This window comes from Pleurodeles waltl, chromosome 1_2 (genome assembly GCF_031143425.1).
Source record: "Pleurodeles waltl isolate 20211129_DDA chromosome 1_2, aPleWal1.hap1.20221129, whole genome shotgun sequence".
NCBI lineage: Eukaryota > Metazoa > Chordata > Amphibia > Caudata > Salamandridae > Pleurodeles > Pleurodeles waltl.
This window is the reverse complement of record NC_090437.1, coordinates 601,029,681-601,050,115: the sequence shown is the minus strand read 5'-3', so window position 1 is coordinate 601,050,115 and position 20,435 is coordinate 601,029,681. Positions and strand designations below refer to the sequence as shown.

Sequence of the window (20,435 nt, the reverse complement as noted above, 5' to 3'; positions counted from 1 at the left end):
TGAGGGGGACCCCCTCAAGTTTTGCTATACCACTGGTCATTGTTAAAAATGTCATGTTGTAACTGTTCACTTTGTGAATGGTTTATGTGTCCAGTGGTGATATCAACATCTCCTCACTGTTAGACCTGTCAGCCCTAGGGTGGCTATCCCCCATTTTGCCTCCTTACCTCTATTCTGTGATGAAATTCGTTTTTGTTGGCCTTAAGACTCCTTGTATTTTTCCACTGATAACCAGTGCTAAAGTGCTCATGCTCATCTCTCTAAACATAGTTAAATTGGCCTATACATCATTGGCATAATTAATTTACTTATAAGTCCTTTGTGGTGGGGAATACCATGTACCAGAGCCTATAAATCAAATGCTACTAATGGGCAAGTAGCCTGGGATGTGCCAACCACTTAAGCACCACCTGAAAACATGTCCCAGGCCTCCACTGCAACTGCCATTTTGACTCAGCAATATTTCCCCTTTGCCAAGCTTTAAACTTTATTTCATATATGTCACCCTGAAGCGTAGGCCCTAGGTAGCCCACAGGGCAGGGTGCATTGTAATTAAAAGGCTGGACATGTACTTTTACATTTTACATGTTTTGGTAGTGAGAAATAACTCCTAATTTCATTTTTCACTATTGTGAGGCATATCTGTCCCACAGGATGATATTGAGTTGCTTTATCACATTTAATGACTACTAACGTTTGATTGAAAACAGATAAGCATTTCATGTTTTATATCTATGAAATTGTAATAAAAAATATTGATTGGTAAAGTCGGAATATATATTGCAATTTCAGAAAATTCCACTTTTGGAAAGTTGGCATTACCCTGCTCTTGGGCTGTTGGTGCCTAAAGCGTCTGCTGCGTCATATGACTGAGTGTGACTGACAGACCATGTGAATTCCTTCCAGACAGTGACACAATAGAGAAATTAGGTGTGCCGGAATGGGCCATCTGCTGGCAGGATGGGGCGACGGATCTATGCACAGCCAATCTTGCAACTGAATGGGTTGTGTTTTGCCTTTACACAAATGGCTTATCATATTCACATTGTCACTGCAGACATCTTGGAGCCAGGGGAATCAGGAAATTCCAAGCACTTCAAAGAAAAACTTCTAGAAACTCTCCTAACTTCAAAGGGGGCATTAGGTATAACCTTAGGACCCAGAGACCCACTCCCCAATTCACTCCTGGACCTCCAGGAGGACTCCCAGAGGACTGCCTGTTGCTGTGATCTGCTGTGCACTCTGTTTTGCTGTATATGGACTGCTTTGCCACCTGAAGCCTGCCTTAAACCTTCAGAGGCCAGCCCTGCTGTTTGAACCATGCATCTTCTCCTAATCCAGTACTATCAGAGTGACTCCAAGGGCTAGTTTGCTGGCCTTCTGTTCAGAGTCACAGGGACATAAAAGGCTCCCACCCGTGCCTGGACTCAGCCTGAGTGGACCCTGAGCCCCCAAGTGATGCCCCACCAGTCCTGGACCCTTGGTTGGGGTGCTAAATGTGCCCTGATAGCCAAAGTCCGGAATTCAAACACATATTTGTTGGCTAAAACTGCTCTAAGAACCAAGGGGAGACTGGGACCAACCTGCTATTTGATTTGCTTAAGATGCATTGCCAGTCCGCCGACTTTGTGGCTGCTCCTGCTATGTTCTTCTCTGCAGCAGCAAATTCTTTTCAGCAGTCCTTCGCCAAAAGAGTTTCTGAGTCCCTGGAACTATCTTCTGCTACAGACTCCTGCCTTGCCTTGCTGGAGATTGTTGACTTCTAAAAAAGAGTAAATCCAAAATTAGAAATCTTCACTGCAGCTTTGACGCAAAGCTCCCGACAATGACACTCCCTCCTTGGACATCATCGGCAGCCTTGCCCCACTGAATTTTACCTTCTCTGAACATTTTTCTTGAAAAGTTCTAAGGTAATCTCTGACCGGGCCCAATCCACTTCTTGTATCAAAACCAAGTTCCATCGTCATAGCCATATTTTTCTATTTTGACCCGGTCTTGTGTGACTAGATGTCCTTAGTTTGGGCTTTGATCTTTTAGGCATTAGTTTTTACACAAAACTTGAAAAATTCATTACTCCGGTTTTACTAATTGGATTTGTGTCGCTTTGATTTCAATTTATTATAATTTACTCTTTTTTTCTAAGTTGGTTTGGGATTTTTCTTACATTGTGTTTTCACTTCATTATTGTCTGTGTACTGCATAAATACTTCACACATTGCCTCTAACTTAACCCTTAAGTTTTGGGCCTGGGTTAAGCACAGGTTAATTCAGTGAGTTGCAAGTTATGGGTGCCCACTATTTTTGCAATGGGCATATCTCTAGGGAAACTCTGATTTCACTAATGCCTGTCCCTCCAGCAAATTACCCAAGATCCGTATTCCTTTCAATAGAATCCATCATTTGTGGATGTAAACAGCATTGTGGGCTTCAAAGTGTGATTTAGGCACACAAAAAGATTTCTGAATCCGGCTCAATATGGACCACCCTGAAGGTGCTACTACTCTCTGCAACATCTGTATTCCTCTCTAGTGCAATCGCTGGTTCTCTTTCATGATATGTCTTTCCACACTAGTCCAGAGAAGAGGGTGAGGATGCATTTGTATTTTTTTTTTAATTACTGGCATTTTATTTCTGTAACAAAAATACCACTGAGGAGTCACTAACTTTTACAGGTAACAAAGTATTAAAATATCTTCCTGCTGGAGAAAAATACATGGCCCCATAACGCATTTTTACGACACACTTGCTTTTGCAGGTTGTCTACAGAAGTAATTGTTGGGTAGCAAGAGTGCTGTTGAAAATTAATGCATGCTCTAGACTTCCACAAATACTCCTGGGGATTTTTTAGAATCCCAAATAAGTGAGAAATCTACTTGATACATCAGAAGAAACCTACGGTGAGGAGATTTCCAACCTTGAAAAATGTGTTAGTGAGTCATTCATTTTGTGTCTGAAGGAAAAAACTTACCTCCATGGACCTTTCTGTACTGCTAGCACTAAGTAGAACTTCGGACTTACTTATCTGACTGCACACCCATCTCATGTCTAAACGAGTGATGGGCATATTTTTCTAGATTTTATCATGCTCATCATATGTAAGTTTTACATGTTTGACACCATCAGTGAATAACGAAAAGGCAATTTTCTTCTTTGTTATTCACACACACATACACAAACACCCACACACACACACTTATACTTATAAATAAATGTAAGTAGCAAAAAGCTACTGCCAAACTTCCAGAATATCTGTGCTCACTATCATGATGCCCTCCCTATGGACACACATTTTCAACTATACTTAGAGTTTGATCAGTTTTCTTTTCAGTCAGTCGCACACCCATAAAATGGTACATTTACTCTTAGACTAATTTTCTTGTAGGTGTGGGGTTGCACTGGAATGGAGGGTACAGTTTCTGAACACAGGAACATTGAAATTTCAGGTTTGATATAATTCTACCTTTAGGAGCATCTTTGATATCCACAATTCCTTATTTGCTTTTGCGAATATGCTGTGTTTTATAGAATGCCCTACTTTCATTTCAGAATGACTCCTGATTGTGTTGTGTCTTTTTCTCTTTTCAGAACCTGGGTTATTGGCCGACCTGAGAGAACAAAAGCACCCATTCTTTTCTTTTATGGAAACCTATTTTTATGGGGCTACCCAACCTATTTTTACCAGGTAGGTAGATAAAAACATTTTTTTTCCAATAAACGAAAGTTATGATCTTGCCTTATTACCTTACAGTGCGCCATCAATCGTACCGTTACTCATTTCAACATTTGTTTACTAATATATTTGTGTATTGTACATAGACAAACATTTACCCTTACTCTAACCCCAAAAATGACGCTCTCTCCTTTACCCTAAGCATTTGTATGTTGCTCCATGTTGTATGTCTTTGCCTCACACCACCTGCTCTTCCACCCTTCTCCCTCTGCTAGTTCTTTTACCATCACTTACACCTTCCATTACTCGTCTAACACAACCCCCAAACCTAATGTAACCTTGACCTTAACCTTTACCACAATTCTAAAACTATCCCTTATCCCAACCCTAACTATAACACCTTCGTTCCTCCTTCTGTGACACCACCCATTACTCTAATCATAACTGAACTCCTAAAGCTAGTTTATTCGTAATCCTGTCCCTTTCACCACCCCTAATTATTTTCCCAGTTCGAACCATAACCCCATTCTTACTCCAGTTCTAGCCATAACCTCCACTCTAACCCATCCACCTTCCCTAACAGCACCCATAGCTTCAGAAACCCTTATTAACTCCTAAACATAGCCCAATCCTAACCCTGAATCTGTCCCTGACACCATCACGTATGACAACCCTAACCTGTGCACATTTTCAGTATTTTTGCAATATTTTTTGCATATTCTACTTCTTGATGCTCTATCGTATACCTTTATATCGTTAAATGCAACATTTTTCTTGCTTTACTTTTTTTAGTCTATTTGTTAATGCCAGGCCATAATTGTGCCCAAAAATCTGTGAGGTCCGGCATTCAAGTGACAGCCCTCAGACTAGTTTGTTACTAATATCATCCGTAAATCTACTTGGATTTTGCTATAAAGCAATAAAAAGCCAATGATTATTGTGATCCTATTCAGCCAGCAAAAAACTGGTAATGCTTTCTCGAGCACGCTATTGAAAATGTCAACTTCACTGTCAAATATTTTGATCTTTATTAATTTGATATTGAAAAGAGATACGCCGGCAAGTCAAGATGCAAGATTGCACTTAACCGTACATCTGAGCCCTTAACTTTACTTGTAATATAGTACAAATTCACTTCTAACATTATGAACGCCAGTAGCAATGGTTAATACAACTTATAACGTATTTTATTTAGCACTTATTACAAGTATTTTTTATTCGTCTAAGCAATGTAAATAAAAAACTTCAATACTTCCTAATTTAATTGCATGCACTTAGGTGACCTCAGAAGAATAAGCGGCTGAGTGGGCTCAGTCTGGATTCAAATTTGTATGTTGCACATCACATCAGATGTCAATAGCCAGCACTCAACTTGCTGCACTAGTATTCCGCATGTTCCTCAGCAGGAAGGAAATGCAGACTATTTTACTACTGTCTACATTACACCTCATTGATTGAATGGATGATCGATAGAATCTCAAGTGGGCATAGCATTGCATATTTTCTGCCATCATACCTATTTTCTTTCTTGCTTTCTTATGTGATGATCTTGTCAGACTGGTTGAGTGGTTGAAAATCAGGTAAGATGCTTCGGTTTTCCATGTAGCTCCACCTCACCACACTGACATTAGTATTGTGACCATTCTAGACAAACTTGTCAGAAGTTAGTGTAAAGCTTCGGGAGAAAACTTAGAGCGGAGTCCACTGGATTATTTAAAATAATGTACTGCAGGCAGGAGAAAGCATTGCTTCTGACATCATCTAGTGGTCTGGCCATGTAAGCTTATTTATTATTAATAACAATGGGAGATTTGAGTGCAATAATGCACTCTTTGCCTTCCTTTCACCCTTGTGATAGAGGCTGCTTCAAATTGAAATCAGTGTCAGTAACAATCAGCATTTGTAGGAAGGTAGCCTCTTTCTAGCCTTGTTACCCCCACTTTTGGCCTGTTTGTGAGTATATGTCAGGGTGTTTTTACTGTCTCACTGGGATGCTGCTAGCCAGTGCCCAGTGCTCATAGTGAAAAGCCTATGCTGTCAGTATGTTTGATATGTGTCACTGGGATCCTGCTAGCCAGGACCCCAGTGGTCATAAGTTTGTGGCCTATATATGTTCCCTGTATGGTGCCTAACAGTATCACTGAGGCTTTGCTAACCAGAACCTCAGTGTTTATGCTCTCTTTGCTTTTAAAATTGTCACTGCAGGCTAGTGATTAATTTGACCAATTCTGATCGGCACACTGGAACACCCTTATAATTCCCTAGTATATGGTACCTAGGTACCCAAGGTATTGGGGTTCCAGGAGATCCCTATGGGCTGCAGCATTTCTTTTGCCACCCCTAGGGAGCTCAGACAATTCTTACATAGGACTGCCACTGCAGCCTGAGTGAAATAACGTCCACGTTATTTCACAGCCATTTTACACTGCACTTAAGTAACTTATAAGTCGCCTATATGTCTAACCCTCACTTAGTGAAGGTTAGGTGCAAAGTTACTTAGTGTGAGGGCACCCTGGCACTAGCCAAGGTGCCCTCACAACGTTCAGGGCAAATTCCCCAGACTTTATGAGTGCGGGGACACCATTACACAAGTGAACTACATATAGGTCAATACCTATATGTAGCGTCACAATGGTAACTCCGAACATGGCCATGTAACATGTCTAGGATCTTGGAATTGTCACCCCAATACCATTCTGGTATTGGGGAGACAATTCCATGCATCCCCGAGGCTCCGGCATAGAGCCCGGGTACTGTCAAACTAACTATCCAGGTTTTTCTCTGCAGCTACTGCTTCTGCCAACCCTCAGACAGGTTTCTGCCCCCCTGGGGCCTGGGTAGCCCAGTCCCAGGAGGGCAGAACAAAGGATTTCCTCTGAGAGAGGGTGTGACACCCTCTCCCTTTGGAAATAGGTGTTAAGGGGCTGAGAGGAGTAGCCTCTCCAGGCCTCTGGAAATGCTTTGAAGGGCACAGATAGTGCCCTCCTTGTATAAGCCAGTCTACACCGGTTCAGGGATCCCCCCAGCCCTGCTCTGGCATAAAACTGTACAAAGGAAAGGGGAGTGACCACTCCCCTGACCATCACCTCCCAAGGGGAGGTGCCCAGAGCTCCTCCAGTGTGTCCCAGACCTCTGCCATCTTGGATGCAGAGGTGTGAGGGCACAATGGACACCTCTGAGTGGCCAGTGCCAGCAGGTGACGTCAGAGACCCCTCCTGATAGGTGCTTACCTTTCTCTGTAGCCAATCCTCCTCTGAGGGCTCTTTAGGATCTCTCCTGCGGGTTTCTCATCAGATAACGAATGTAAGAGCTCACCAGAGTTCCTCTGCACTTGCCTCTTCAACTTCTGCCAAGGATTGACCGCTGACTGCTCCAGGATGCCTGCAAAACCGAAACAAAGTAGCAAGAAGACTACCAGCAACATTGTAGCGCCTCATCCTGCCGGCTTTCTCTACTGTTTTATGGTGGTGCATGCTCTGAGGGCTGTCTGCCTTCACCCTGCACTGGAAGCCAAGATGAAATCTCCTGTGGGTCGACGGAATCTTCCCCCTGCCAACACAGGCACCAAACTTCTGCATCACCGGTCCTCTGGGTCCCCTCTCATCTTGACAAGTGTGGTCCCTGGAACACAGGAGCTAGATCCAAGTGTCCCCAACAGTCCAGTGGCCCTTCTGTCCAAATTTGGTGGAGGCAAGTCCTTGCCTCCCCACGCCAGACAGTAATCCTGTGTACTGAGTGAACTGCAGCTGCTAGGGATTCCGTGCACTTTTGCAAGACTTGCTTTGTGCACAGCCTAGCCCAGGTCCCCAGCACTCCGTCCTGCATTGCCCAACTTGCTGAGTTGGACTCCGACTTCGTGGGACTCCCTTTTGTTGTGCTGAGATGACCGCCGTGCTCAGATCTTCTGAACGCCTGTTCAGGTGCTTCTGGGGGTGCTGCCTGATTCTGCATGGGCTCTCTGTGTTGCTGAGCGCCCCCTCTGTCTCCTCCTTCAAGGGGCGACCTCCTGGTCCTTCCAGAGGGCCCTGGCAGCACCCAAAACCTTTAACCGTGACTCTTGCAGCTAGCAAGGCTTGTTTGCAGTATTTCTGCGTGGAAACAACTCTGCATCCTCCAGCACGCCGTGGGACATCTTCTAACCAAAGGAGAAGTTCCTGGCACCTTCAGTTTTTGCAGAATCTTTGGCTTCTTCCACCTGGAGGCAGCCCTTTTGCACCTTCATCTGGGGATTAGTGGGCTCCTGCCCCCCCCTGGACACTTGCGTGACTCTTGGACTTGGTCCCCTTCCTTTACAGGTCCTCAGGTTCAGGAATCCGTCTTCAGTGCTTTGCAGTCAGTTGTTGTCTTTGCAGAATCCCCTATCTCGACTTTACTGTCTTTCTGGGGTAGTAGGGTAACTTTACTCCTGCTTTTCAGGGTCTTGGGGTGGGGTATCTTGGACACCCTTAGTGTTTTCTTACACTCCTAGCGACCCTCTACACACTACACTAGGCCTGGGGTCCATTCGTGGTTCGCATTCCACTTTTGGAGTATATGGTTTGTGTTGCCCCTAGGCCTATTGTCTCCTATTGCATTCTTTTGTGTTCTACAGTGTTTGGACTACTTTTCTAACTGTTTACTTACCTGATTGGTTTGTGTGTATATTTTGTGTATATTACTTACCTCCTAAGGGATTATATCCTCTGAGATACTTTTGGCATATTGTCACTAAAATAAAGTACCTTTATTTTTAGTAACTCTGAGTAGTGTGTTTCTTATGATATAGTGCTAAGTGGCATAAGTGGTATGGTAGGAGCTTTGCATGTCTCCTAGTTCAGCCTAAGCTGCTCTGCTATAGCTACCTCTATCAGCCTAAGCTGCTAGAACACTACTAATCTACTAATAAGGGATAACTGACCTGGCACAAGGTGTAAGTACCACTAGGCACCCACTATAAGCCAGGCCAGCCTCCTACAGTATTCCATACTCTTCTCATAAGTTGTATCTTTACCACTGCATCTGATCGTTCAGATCATAAGAAGGCTGTCAAACAGCATACACATGTGCTGTCCCTCAATAGAAACCTCCGTACAAACTTGTGAATCTAAGATAACAAACAAAACATAGAAATGCCTCGTCATCATCAAGGGTGGCTTGTCATCTTCAAGCTGGCCTCACATGCTAGCTCGAACAAAAGTTTACTCTTATACATTAAGTTATTGAAAAAACACCAAATGGCTTCTCAAGAAGTACGTGTTGTCAGCCTGCACCGAGGCCAGTCTGTGGAGATAAGTGCCTAAACTGCACCAGCTGATGCATACATATAACACACACTGCATAGGACCAAGTGTACCACCAAGATATTTCATTAGGACTGACCCCGTGTAGGACCAAGTGCACCACCAAGGTATTGCACTAGGAGTGGCCCTGTGTAGGACATGTACCACCAAGGTATTGCACTAGGGCTGGCCCGGTGAAGGACCAGGTATGCCACATATGTATTGTACTAGGGCTGGCCTTGTGTAGGACCAGGGGTACCACCCAGGTATTGCACTAGTTCCAGCCCTTTGTAGGACCAAGTGTACCCACAAGGTATTGCACTAAGAACTTCCCTGTATAGGATCAAGTGCAACATTGAATATCTAAAGTTGTGTCATCAGTGAATTTTAGACTAGTAATAGTACATAATCAGCATCTAGTAAGAATGGGAAACTGGGTGAGTTTCAAGGGAAGAGCATTAGATCCAGATAGATATGATGTCTCCTTGCTCTCTTCTCTGTAGGCGTAGGTAATGTGTGGTTTCCTACAGGTCTCTTCCGTGACCACCTTTTGGAGAGTGTGCCATGTTGTAGATTGTATGCTGATGACACACAGGAGATGAGAACAGAAAGGGTCCTTTAGTCCTATGTCTCTGTGGCACTACATAATACGTGACTATCTACTCTATGTCCAACACTGGTTGCCAGCAAACTGGCTAACCCTGGTCCAAAAAAACAAAGTCCAGTGGTTTGTCTTCTTGCAGTATCACTTCAACTTGTTATTCCATTTTATTGCCTTGCAACTTTTGTGCCCATTCAACAACACGTTCCATTGTAGTAAGATGAGATCTTCTTGATCACTTGATCATATACTGCCCTTGATTGCAAAAGAGCATTTTATAAAGCTCTGCCATTTGCAAATGTCCCCATCGTAAGATATCAAAACTTATCTGGATCCGCATCATAGAGCCTCCCTGTTTAGGGGATCAACCATGCCTCAATCCGATTATGCCACTAGCATTTATGGAGGCTCACACGAGCCTGCCAATTCATTAAAAGTAAAACAGGCAGGCTCATCTCCAACCTAAAACTCTGGGGTCATGCTTCCCCAATTCTAAAGCTGTTTTAATGGATGCAAAGCAGAATGTAGGTTAAAAAAGGAAGTAATATTAAAAAATGTATAATAAAAGGGAATTACATTTTACTAGCAATCCTACATATTCTCTCACCAAAGCGAGGAACAATTTGGGAGGACTCGATCAAGGTGGATGTAGTGCTACGTCACACAATTGGAACGGAGGCAAATTGGAAACTAAGTATAGAGAATAATATGACATCAAAATGAAATAGCAATTTCAATAGCATTAAACTTCGATAGCATGCTGTCCTTTTTCTTGCTGTTTGTCTGTACCACTAAAGGAAGCAACACAATAAGTTATCAGATTATCAGTATTATTAGTGGCTGTCTGATTGTCATCATCTATCTATTCGTGTTGCAAGGGAGGGGGCGGATATGTGTGTTTGTGTCCATGTACTTACATGGCGAGTGCCTCCACCTTGGTGGCTCTGTCTATACAGCTCTATGCACTTGGATGCTTGTATACAGCTTGTTCGTTATGCATTAGCCAGTGCTTAATTTGTGCTTGTTGTTTCTGGTGCTGAGCACCGGCACTTATTTTTGCGGGCCCGGGCTTATTCTTCTGCCTCAAGCATTCGCTGCGAGCTCTTGTAGCAAAAGACATATGGGAAAGACAGAGGTAGAGAAAAGTGAAAAAAAGTCACAAAGTTAGAAAGCAGAAAGCTGCAGGAGTGAGCTGGAGGGGCAGGGTGTGTCAGTAAATAGATGAAAGAGGCCCGAGATGTCTTCAGGGTTACTCTGCCTCGGTATTCCGTGTTCGCACATTTAATTGCAGCAACCGGGTGTTTCAGAGGAGAGCTTTGAGCACCAGCACCTTTTTATTTACAAATTAAGCACTGGCATTAGCACCTCAAAATAATATTTGTGTTTAATTCTGGAAGGACATAGAACAAATTGACAGAAATCAGATGACCAGTCACCTGACTGATTAAAAAACTGCACTTTCATCTTTGATGTTTTTAGGTTTAACAATTTGAGGAAGTGGAGACACCAAATAACTATACTCGGTTGCACTTCTTAATTGTGATGAAACAGCTGTTGCCTTCACTTGTCTAATAAAATACTTGGTAATCCTCGGAGCAGACCTATAACATGTTTTCTATGTGCTATTTAATGCTAAATATCCCAAAAATGAAAGTATGTTTATCGCATCTGCTTTGGGTGAAAGCTGTCAACGTCCGAGATTTGTAACTGCACCAATATTTTCCTACCATTATAGGTCCTCAATATTTGGCATGTAAAAGTACCATTTTAAACCAACAAGGAGAGAGAGAAATGTCCTGTGTTCCTGATTGTAATTGAGTCTCCCTAACTTTAATGTTCTAAACAAAAAGAAGTATGGCTGAATGATGGCTAGTCCTGCCGGGCGTCAGACAAGTGCAGAAAACATTTACCCCACAATGACGCTAAATTGGCACCATTTCACCATCTCATGATGTGATGTCAGATGGTTAGATGCCAAATGATGTTTGTCAGTTGTTCCTGTTTTTCTGTGCCTTTTCAATATGGCCTGGATCTCTTTTTCAGTTTCTTAGTGATTATGGGGGTCATTACAACCCTGGCGGTCAAAGACCGTTTGCAGCGCTGGCCAGGGGATTACGAGTCCCCGACCGCCAGCCTTTTCCTGGCGGTTTGAACCGCCAGGAAAAGGCTGGTGGTACGGGGAGTTCAGGGGCCCCCTGACAGGGCCCCATGCAGCTTTTCACTGTCTGCTATGCAGACAGTGAAAAGCGCGACTGGTGCAACTGCACCCGTCGCACGGCCGCAACACCGCCGGCTCCATTTGGAGCCAGCTCCTGTGTTGCAGCCGAGATCCCTGCTGGGCCAGCGGACGGAAACCAGGTTTCCGCCCACCAGCCCAGCGGGGATCTCAAAATGACCACGGCAGGAGTGCGGCTGCATTGGCGGCCGCCCGGCAAACCCGCCCGCCAAGGTCATAATGAGTGCCTATATTTTCAGCTTTTGACAGCAACTTGGTCAAATGTGTCCTCAAAGGGCCTAGGTGTCAAGTCCTGCTGACGGTGCAGAAAGAAATGTCCCTTTCAAATACTGCAAAGACCCTTCAATAAAGTTTGTCGATGCCAGATTCTTCCTCACACCGGGTGAACCCGCAGTGCAGATTGGAGTTCTGCAGTCCTTCAGCTGATCCCGCACAAGTTGAGGCTTTCTGGGTAGCAATGCTGGATCTTTTCAGGGCAGTCATTCACCATCTTGGCACACTCCAATGGGGGTACATTCCAGTAGGTTTAGTGATTGTGATGTCGAACTTTCATAGACTTTCACCCCATTGTCTAAGACAATGTTGAAAATGTCTAAGGCACTGTCCCCTGTTCATTTGATGCCCTCCTCAGCACTATCACTGAAGTTGGTTGTGGCTTTAGCCACAGAGCCAGCTCCAGAGCAGCCATGGAGTTGATAGGACAAATTGAAATCTTGTGGCAAGGGAGAAGGGCAAAGCTAATTTATAAAGCAAATCAGGATTTCTGTTGTATAGTTTCCCAAAGTAAAGCAGATTTATGCTGTGCTCCTCTTTGTGTTACTTTGCTTCAACAGGGAATTCCATGGGTGGTACATGAGCATTTACATGCAACTGTTCATGGGTTTTGATGCAAATCCCTGTCTACAAACATCCACAGGTCCAGACGTGTACTGAAGAGTGGGTGTCCGCGGAACAATATTTAAACCTGGGCCTTTCTTCGAAGGAGGAGAAGCTTCAAGAAGTGTCCCTTTGAAGTCCCCAGGCATCCTGCCTTCCCTGTCCTGGCTCCAGACTAACAACAGGGGGTATGCAGCCCTTTGTGTGAAGGCAGAACATAGCCTATTCAAGTGTAAGTAGGTCTGTGCCCAGCTCCACCCTCCCATCCTTCCATTGATGGCCCACCCAGGCACACCTAAGCTCCCTGTTCTGTGTGGCCATCTGTCCACTGCACCCCGTCATGTGACCCAGAGACAGGCTGCAGGCACCAAATGGGTAAGGCAGGAAAATGCCCGCCTTCTAAAAGGGGCATTTTCAAAATTGTAATCTAAAATCCAACTTCACCACAAGTTAGGATTTTTCACTACAATTTCAAAGACAATAAACATGAATGAGTTACCTGTTCCAATATGGAAGTTACAGTTTATTAAATGTAATATGGTAACTCCAATGGTCACTACCAGGACATGTAAAACTTCAAAGTGCATATCCAATTTTTTAATACACTGCACCTTGACCTCTGGGCTGTCTGGAGCCTACCCTAGGGGTGACTTACATGTATTAAAAAGGAAGTTTTGGGCCTGGAAAGGTTTATTATGCCAGATTGAAACCGCAGATTAAAACTGCACACTCAAGCTGCAAGACGTTTAAAGTGCTGCTTACGTAGATGGCACAATCAGTGCTGCAGCCTACTAGTAGCATTTAATTTATATGCTTTGGGCACAGGTAGTACCACTTTACTAGGACCATAGAAGTAAATTAAATAAGCCAATTGGGTATAATCCAATTCTAGCATGTTTTAAGGAAAACACAAGCAGTGGTAAAGTGTGCATAATCCTAAAGCCAGAAAAAACGAAGTCATAAAATCTGAGGTCTGAAGTTAAAAAGTTAGGAGAAAAAAACACACTAAGGATGTCATGTCTAACAATTGCTTATATCAAATTCAACTAAAGTAGAAGTCCTCATTTCCAGTGTGAACACAGCAGATACAGGGATGAAGACACTGGCTCCAGAAAGGCATGAATCTAAACATCATTTGTATGAGAAGTTCCATCATTCTCTAATAAGATTGAAAAGATGAAAAGCAGTACTGAGGTACCCAACTTAGGAGTTTTATGGGCACCCGCCTTCCCAAAATGTATGGACTATAAACAATAGATGATGAAATCTGAGATACATACTTCCCACGAGTATGCTATTAGCGTTTTACCCATTTGGTCACTTTTATTGTAAGCGTTTTGATATCTTTAATGAATCTGGCCCACAGACAGCTTTAATTGTCTTGCAAGCCCACTTAATAAAAGATCATCAAAAAAACATTCATGCACATACAGGGAGTGCAGAATTATTAGGCAAGTTGTATTTTTGAGGATTAATTTTATTATTGAACAACAACCATGTTCTCAATGAACCCAAAAAACTCATTAATATCAAAGCTGAATATTTTTGGAAGTAGTTTTTAGTTTGTTTTTAGTTTTAGCTATGTTAGGGGGATATCTGTGTGTGCAGGTGACTATGACTGTGCATAATTATTAGACAACTTAACAAAAAAAAATATATACCCATTTCAATTATTTATTATTACCAGTGAAACCAATATAACATCTCAACATTCACAAATATACATTTCTGACATTCAAAAACAAAACAAAAACAAATCAGTGACCAATATAGCCACCTTCTTTGCAAGGACACTCAAAAGCCTGCCATCCATGGATTCTGTCAGTGTTTTGATCTGTTCACCATCAACATTGCGTGCAGCAGCAACCACAGCCTCCCAGACACTGTTCAGAGAGGTGTACTGTTTTCCCTCCTTGTAAATCTCACATTTGATGATGGACCACAGGTTCTCAATGGGGTTCAGATCAGGTGAACAAGGAGGCCATGTCATTAGATTTCCTTCTTTTATACCCTTTCTTGCCAGCCACGCTGTGGAGTACTTGGACGCGTGTGATGGAGCATTGTCCTGCATGAAAATCATGTTTTTCTTGAAGGATGCAGACTTCTTCCTGTACCACTGCTTGAAGAAGGTGTCTTCCAGGAACTGGCAGTAGGACTGGGAGTTGAGCTTGACTCCATCCTCAACCCGAAAAGGCCCCACAAGCTCATCTTTGATGATACCAGCCCAAACCAGTACTCCACCTCCACCTTGCTGGCGTCTGAGTCGGACTGGAGCTCTCTGCCCTTTACCAATCCAGCCACGGGCCCATCCATCTGGCCCATCAAGACTCACTCTCATTTCATCAGTCCATAAAACCTTAGAAAAATCAGTCTTGAGATATTTCTTGGCCCAGTCTTGACGTTTCAGCTTGTGTGTCTTGTTCAGTGGTGGTCGTCTTTCAGCCTTTCTTACCTTGGCCATGTCTCTGAGTATTGCACACCTTGTGCTTTTGGGCACTCCAGTGATGTTGCAGCTCTGAAATATGGCCAAACTGGTGGCAAGTGGCATCGTGGCAGCTGCACGCTTGACTTTTCTCAGTTCATGGGCAGTTATTTTGCGCCTTGGTTTTTCCACACGCTTCTTGCGACCCTGTTGACTATTTTGAATGAAACGCTTGATTGTTCGATGATCACGCTTCAGAAGCTTTGCAATCTTAAGAGTGCTGCATCCCTCTGCAAGATATCTCACTATTTTTTACTTTTCTGAGCCTGTCAAGTCCTTCTTTTGACCCATTTTGCCAAAGGAAACGAAGTTGCCTAATAATTATGCACACCTGATATAGGGTGTTGATGTCATTAGACCACACCCCTTCTCATTACAGAGATGCACATCACCTAATATGCTTAATTGGTAGTAGGCTTTCGAGCCTATACAGCTTGGAGTAAGACAACATGCATAAAGAGGATGATGTGGTCAAAATACTCATTTGCCTAATAATTCTGCACTCCCTGCATACATACACAGAAAGGCTTTGGGTCAGCCATCTTCATCTTTTGATCTCTTTAACTGTCATTCACATTTTCTTCCTACTCCCTAAGTGTACATCATGATGCAGTACCTCAACCCACTTTGGCCATTTGGTTTCATGCACTTTGATGGACAGCATTTTGCTTGATCACTTGTCCAAATCGACCTAAAAAGAAGTACACTTCAGTGCCAGGCCTAGTGGGATAATACTTTAGTTTTTGGTAAAGCTTTTTCTTTCCATTCTTTGTCCTTTTTTTTCTATTTGTGTGTTTAAACAATGTCTTCAGCTTAACTAATTTGAAAACAAATATATCATTGTGTAGCACAAACAGCAATCATATTTTCCTGTGATGCACTATATTACTGAAACGTTTTTATACCTGTAATAAGAACACCTGCCTGCTAGTAAAGACTCATTCTGTGCTATTAAAATTATATTCAATGACCTTTTAAAAAAAAAAAAAACACTTTTTTGTGAGCATATGGGTGCCACCTTTAGGTGGAGGTATAATTTTATTTTTTGTAGCATATGCTTGCAATTGTTTTAACAAAAGAATTAACCATCGCACTAGCTTGTCTTGTCAAGGCCAGACTGATTGGCTTTGCCAAGGCTTGTTGATAATATTCTTCAATCATAATTAAAGATTTAAATTTTGTACATAATGCTTTTGACTGGATGACTCTACTCACATGTTTGTTTACCACTGTTGTGTTTCTCATTCCACAGCTTGTCCCAGTCTCCCTTTACGCGCTTTGGGACCTGCACATCACTTTCCTTGTTGGCAATGCACTGATGTGGTTTTTCTTCCTCAGTGCTTCCCTGATGGACCCGGGATTCCTTCCTTGCCACTCAGAGGCATATGATCGGGCTATTAAGCAGGTACTGAACCTGTAACCAAAGGGGAAGGTCCACATGCTTTGTCTCCATTTGTCATTTAGACTCATGTGTTAGTTTTAAAACATAAACAAAGTTCAAATTGCACAGCTAGTTTCAGGTGGTATTTGATCAGGAGTATTTATGCACACTAGACCAGCACTACTCCTGTTTCAGTCATGATTCCTCGTTGTTGGACCCAATACTTCAATCAGGTCCTAATACGCATCATGCACACAGCAACAATGTTAATTGCAGCGGGGTGACTTATGGAAAACATTTCATGTTAGGGTCCGAGTAAGTGTAATCCCACCTGTCAACAGGAAGGCAAAATTGCAAACATGTTATGCATATTCTTCCTAAAAAAGCAAATTAATATAATAACTCAACTATTCATATATTACAAGTGTTTATTTTCTGTTCAGTAAAAGATATATACACGATGAAAGAAGTGAGTAATCCTGTGTTAACAGTTAGAGTAGAGATGTGTTATTTTTCTTCTTTAATGGATTCTGGCTAATCTTTTGCAGACACCAATGGGTGTGAGGAGTTCTGAGTGTCTAGAGGGATGAGCTAGTAATGTGTTCATGTAATGGATGACTGTTCTCAAAGCATCCACTCCTCAGTAACCATTCCACTATTTAGATACTAAGGCCCATATTTATACTTTTTGACGCAAACCAGCGCCGGCGCTGGTTTGCGTCAAACATTACGTGCCATGCGGGTGCCTTATTTAAGGAATGACGTTAGCCGGAGCTGCAACGCCGGCGTAGGGGAAAATGGGGGTTGTGCGTCAAATAATGGTGCAAGTCAGGCCTCAAACCGGACTTGCACCATTTTTTGATGCACAACCCCCCATTGAAATAGCTCCTGTCTTAGCAAAGACAGGAGTCATGCCCCCTTGCCCAATGGCCATGCCCAGGGGACTTGTGTCCCCTGGGCATGGTCATTGAGCACCGTGGCATGTAGGGGGGCCCAAAAAGGTCCCCTATGCCACTTTAAAAAAATTTAAAAAAATACTTACCTGAACTTACCTGGGATGGGTCCCCCCATCCATGGGTGTCCTCCTGGGGTGGGCGAGGGTGGCAGGGGGTGTCCCTCGGGGCAGAGAAGGGCACCTCTGGACTCCTTCCATGGTCAGAGACCATAGAAGTGAGCACACAGGTCCCTTAACGCCTGCCCTGACCCAGGTGTTAAAAAACGGCGCACATCAGGCTGTGCGCCGTTTTTTAAGGCCTGCCCTCTCCCGTGCGTCAAAATGACGCAGGAGTATAAATAAGGCACACAGGCCTTAAAGTCATTTTTTGGGCAGGAACACCTACCTTGGATGTCATTAATGCAAGGCAGTTTCCCGCATCCAAAAAATGACTCACACAGAGGAATTTTGACGTCCGCGGGCTCCGGCGTCAAAGTTTAAATATGGTGCACAGTTTGCGACGAATGTGCGTCAAAATTTCTTCTGGAATTTCAGATTATTTTCTTTACATTTTTTTAATTAGCTTTGAGCATGGAATTCCACTGCTTTGCTTCTTGTGGTCAAAAGGCTCTCCATGAATGTGAGAGAATTTGAATTTAGGTATCACCAACCTATGACCATAAAGAGTGGAACAAATAATTGAGCTGGTTGTGGAAAGATTTGTTTTGAGAGAACAACTGTGCCTCAATTGAAATAAAGCCTAATAAGTCAAACAAAGTGCCTCGAATTGAATAAATGTCATGAAGAAGTGGTAGTTAATGGAGAAATGATCATATTTTGGAAATCACGTGGAAGAATGGTCATGCATTCATGTACACAGGAAGGAGACATAGTTAAACATGCCTGCTATAAACAGCTTCTGTAGTGGCATTCAATGTCAATCCTGATTCAGTCATTCTGCTCAAATTGCTAATAACCATTGTAGTTGTAGTGCCCCGTGGTAAGTGGCAAAAGGCAAATAGCCAGAATAGGGATTCAGAATTGGTGGGTAATCTCTAATTTAGTAGCGTTCAACATTAAAGAGCAGATTCACATAAACAAAGCTATCAACCCCAATAGTTGCTTAGCTGATGACACATTAAGAAGGCTGAACACTCATTAATAAAGCTACTATGTCATCAGTAAACATATACACTATCTTTCATAAACATTAGGTAGGACTACCAGAGACTGAAGGTAGCCATGGAATAGGAGAGTAAAAAGCCAAACCTTAGAGTACTCCCTGCCTTACAGTTTTATTTGAAAACCATAAAAGTTGCAAATACCTTTTGTTGATTGTTGGCCAAGAAAAATGGAATCCAGTTGATATGATTGTTTGTTCCTTCAGTCATCAGATGAACAAAGATTAGAGGAACATGGAGTGATTTGTAATTATCCTGGGTGGCTTTTTTGGTTTTTTTTGCTGCTCTCTTCTTTGTATTCTACTAACCAAATGAGAACTATATTCATGTATTCATTCTTGCACAATAATTTGTTTATCCAGTTCAGGTGGAATTAATTAAATACTTTATCTAAAACAAAAAGTAATGAAAAATTCTGCTTTTGACCCACATAACAGGAATAATTAATTGAGTGGTTTTCATTTTAGGTGAGCAAGTTTAATGATTGGGAAAAGGACAAGAATCCTTTGAGCAGATTGTGTCACACTTGCCACCTTGTCAAGCCTCTTCGTTCCAAGCACTGCCGTGTCACCAACAGATGTGTGGCCTGTTTTGATCACTACTGCCCTTATCTCTACAATAATGTTGGCTATAGAAACAGGTAACTGTCATTATTCCCTACAATAATGTTGGCTACAAAAACAGGTACCTGGACACTCTAAATTTTCATTGAAATACATGCAGTGGTAGTTAGGATGTGTCTCTTGGCATACTGTAAAAAGGCCAACATAGATGATGGGAACTCATCATTCTTTCGGGGCGTGATTGGTAATGGCTTGTACCTGCACCAGTGATAGTAAACCTGTGAAAAGGTCATCCTTTTTGCCCTAAACACCTCCATTCTTTTAGAGATACTAGTGGTTTCTGACTCTGACTGGCCCCTGGGCTCTGCTAACCAGATCCAGGGCCAGTTCTCTGTTTAAAAGGTATATGCAAATGAGGCACAATTATAATTGGCATGACAACCTACCTGTAAGTGGTAGGTATATGGTGGGGCTTGTGGGTTTAGAAGCTCAACAAAATTAAGGCACTTACGTGTGCAAAGCTGAGTAGCCTGCTGTCACTTTAAAAGCAAGTCCTGCTTTGCAGGCAGCTTTTAAATTAAATGCATATACAAATGTGACTTTGGAATTAAAAGTACTTCCAAAGTCTCAAAATACCTTATTTTTACATATAAGTCAACCATAAGGTCTCCCTAAGTGCCTGAGGTGTATTGTGCCTTGTAACTATAAGCAGGGACAATATAAAATTAGTTTTATATGCTTTGGTGAAGAAAAACTGCCAATTTTGTTTTCCCCATTGTAGTACATTAGTTCCATAGGCTAACATGGAACTACTTTTATAAAGTATAACAATTGCTAGGAGACAGCTAGAAATGCCATTCTTGGACTTAAAATTATAGAATAATTCCAAGAAATTGGATTTAGTGTATTTATTATAACTATCACGGCAATGAAGTTATAGAACTTGCTTTTCTTATGAGCCAAATTCCAGCCTTCCTGCAGCTCTTCTCTGATTGGCCAGTCTCTTCCAGGCTGAGCTAAGCTACCTTAACCCCTTCGCTGCCAGGCCTTTTCCCCCTCCTGTGCCGAGCTTTTTTTTGGCTATTTGGAGCAGTTCGCGCTTAGGCCCTCATAACTTTTTGTTCACATAAGCTACCCACGCCAAATTTGCGTCCTTTTTTTCCAACATCCTAGGGATTCTAGAGGTACCCAGACTTTGTGGGTTCCCCAGAAGGAGGCCAAGAAATTAGCCAAAAAACAGTGAAAATTTCATT

General features: G+C 42.7%; 1 protein-coding gene across 1 annotated transcript in view; it reads left to right on the top strand.

Moving 5' to 3' along the window:
- Positions 1-20,435, top strand: part of LOC138301868 (uncharacterized) — a 188,281-nt gene that overhangs the window by 131,411 nt on the left and 36,435 nt on the right. The window contains exons 7-9 of the mRNA XM_069242359.1: positions 3,586-3,682; positions 16,376-16,528; positions 19,087-19,259. Of these exons, the coding sequence (XP_069098460.1) occupies positions 3,586-3,682; positions 16,376-16,528; positions 19,087-19,259 (423 nt within the window). The remainder of the gene's footprint in view (positions 1-3,585; positions 3,683-16,375; positions 16,529-19,086; positions 19,260-20,435) is intronic.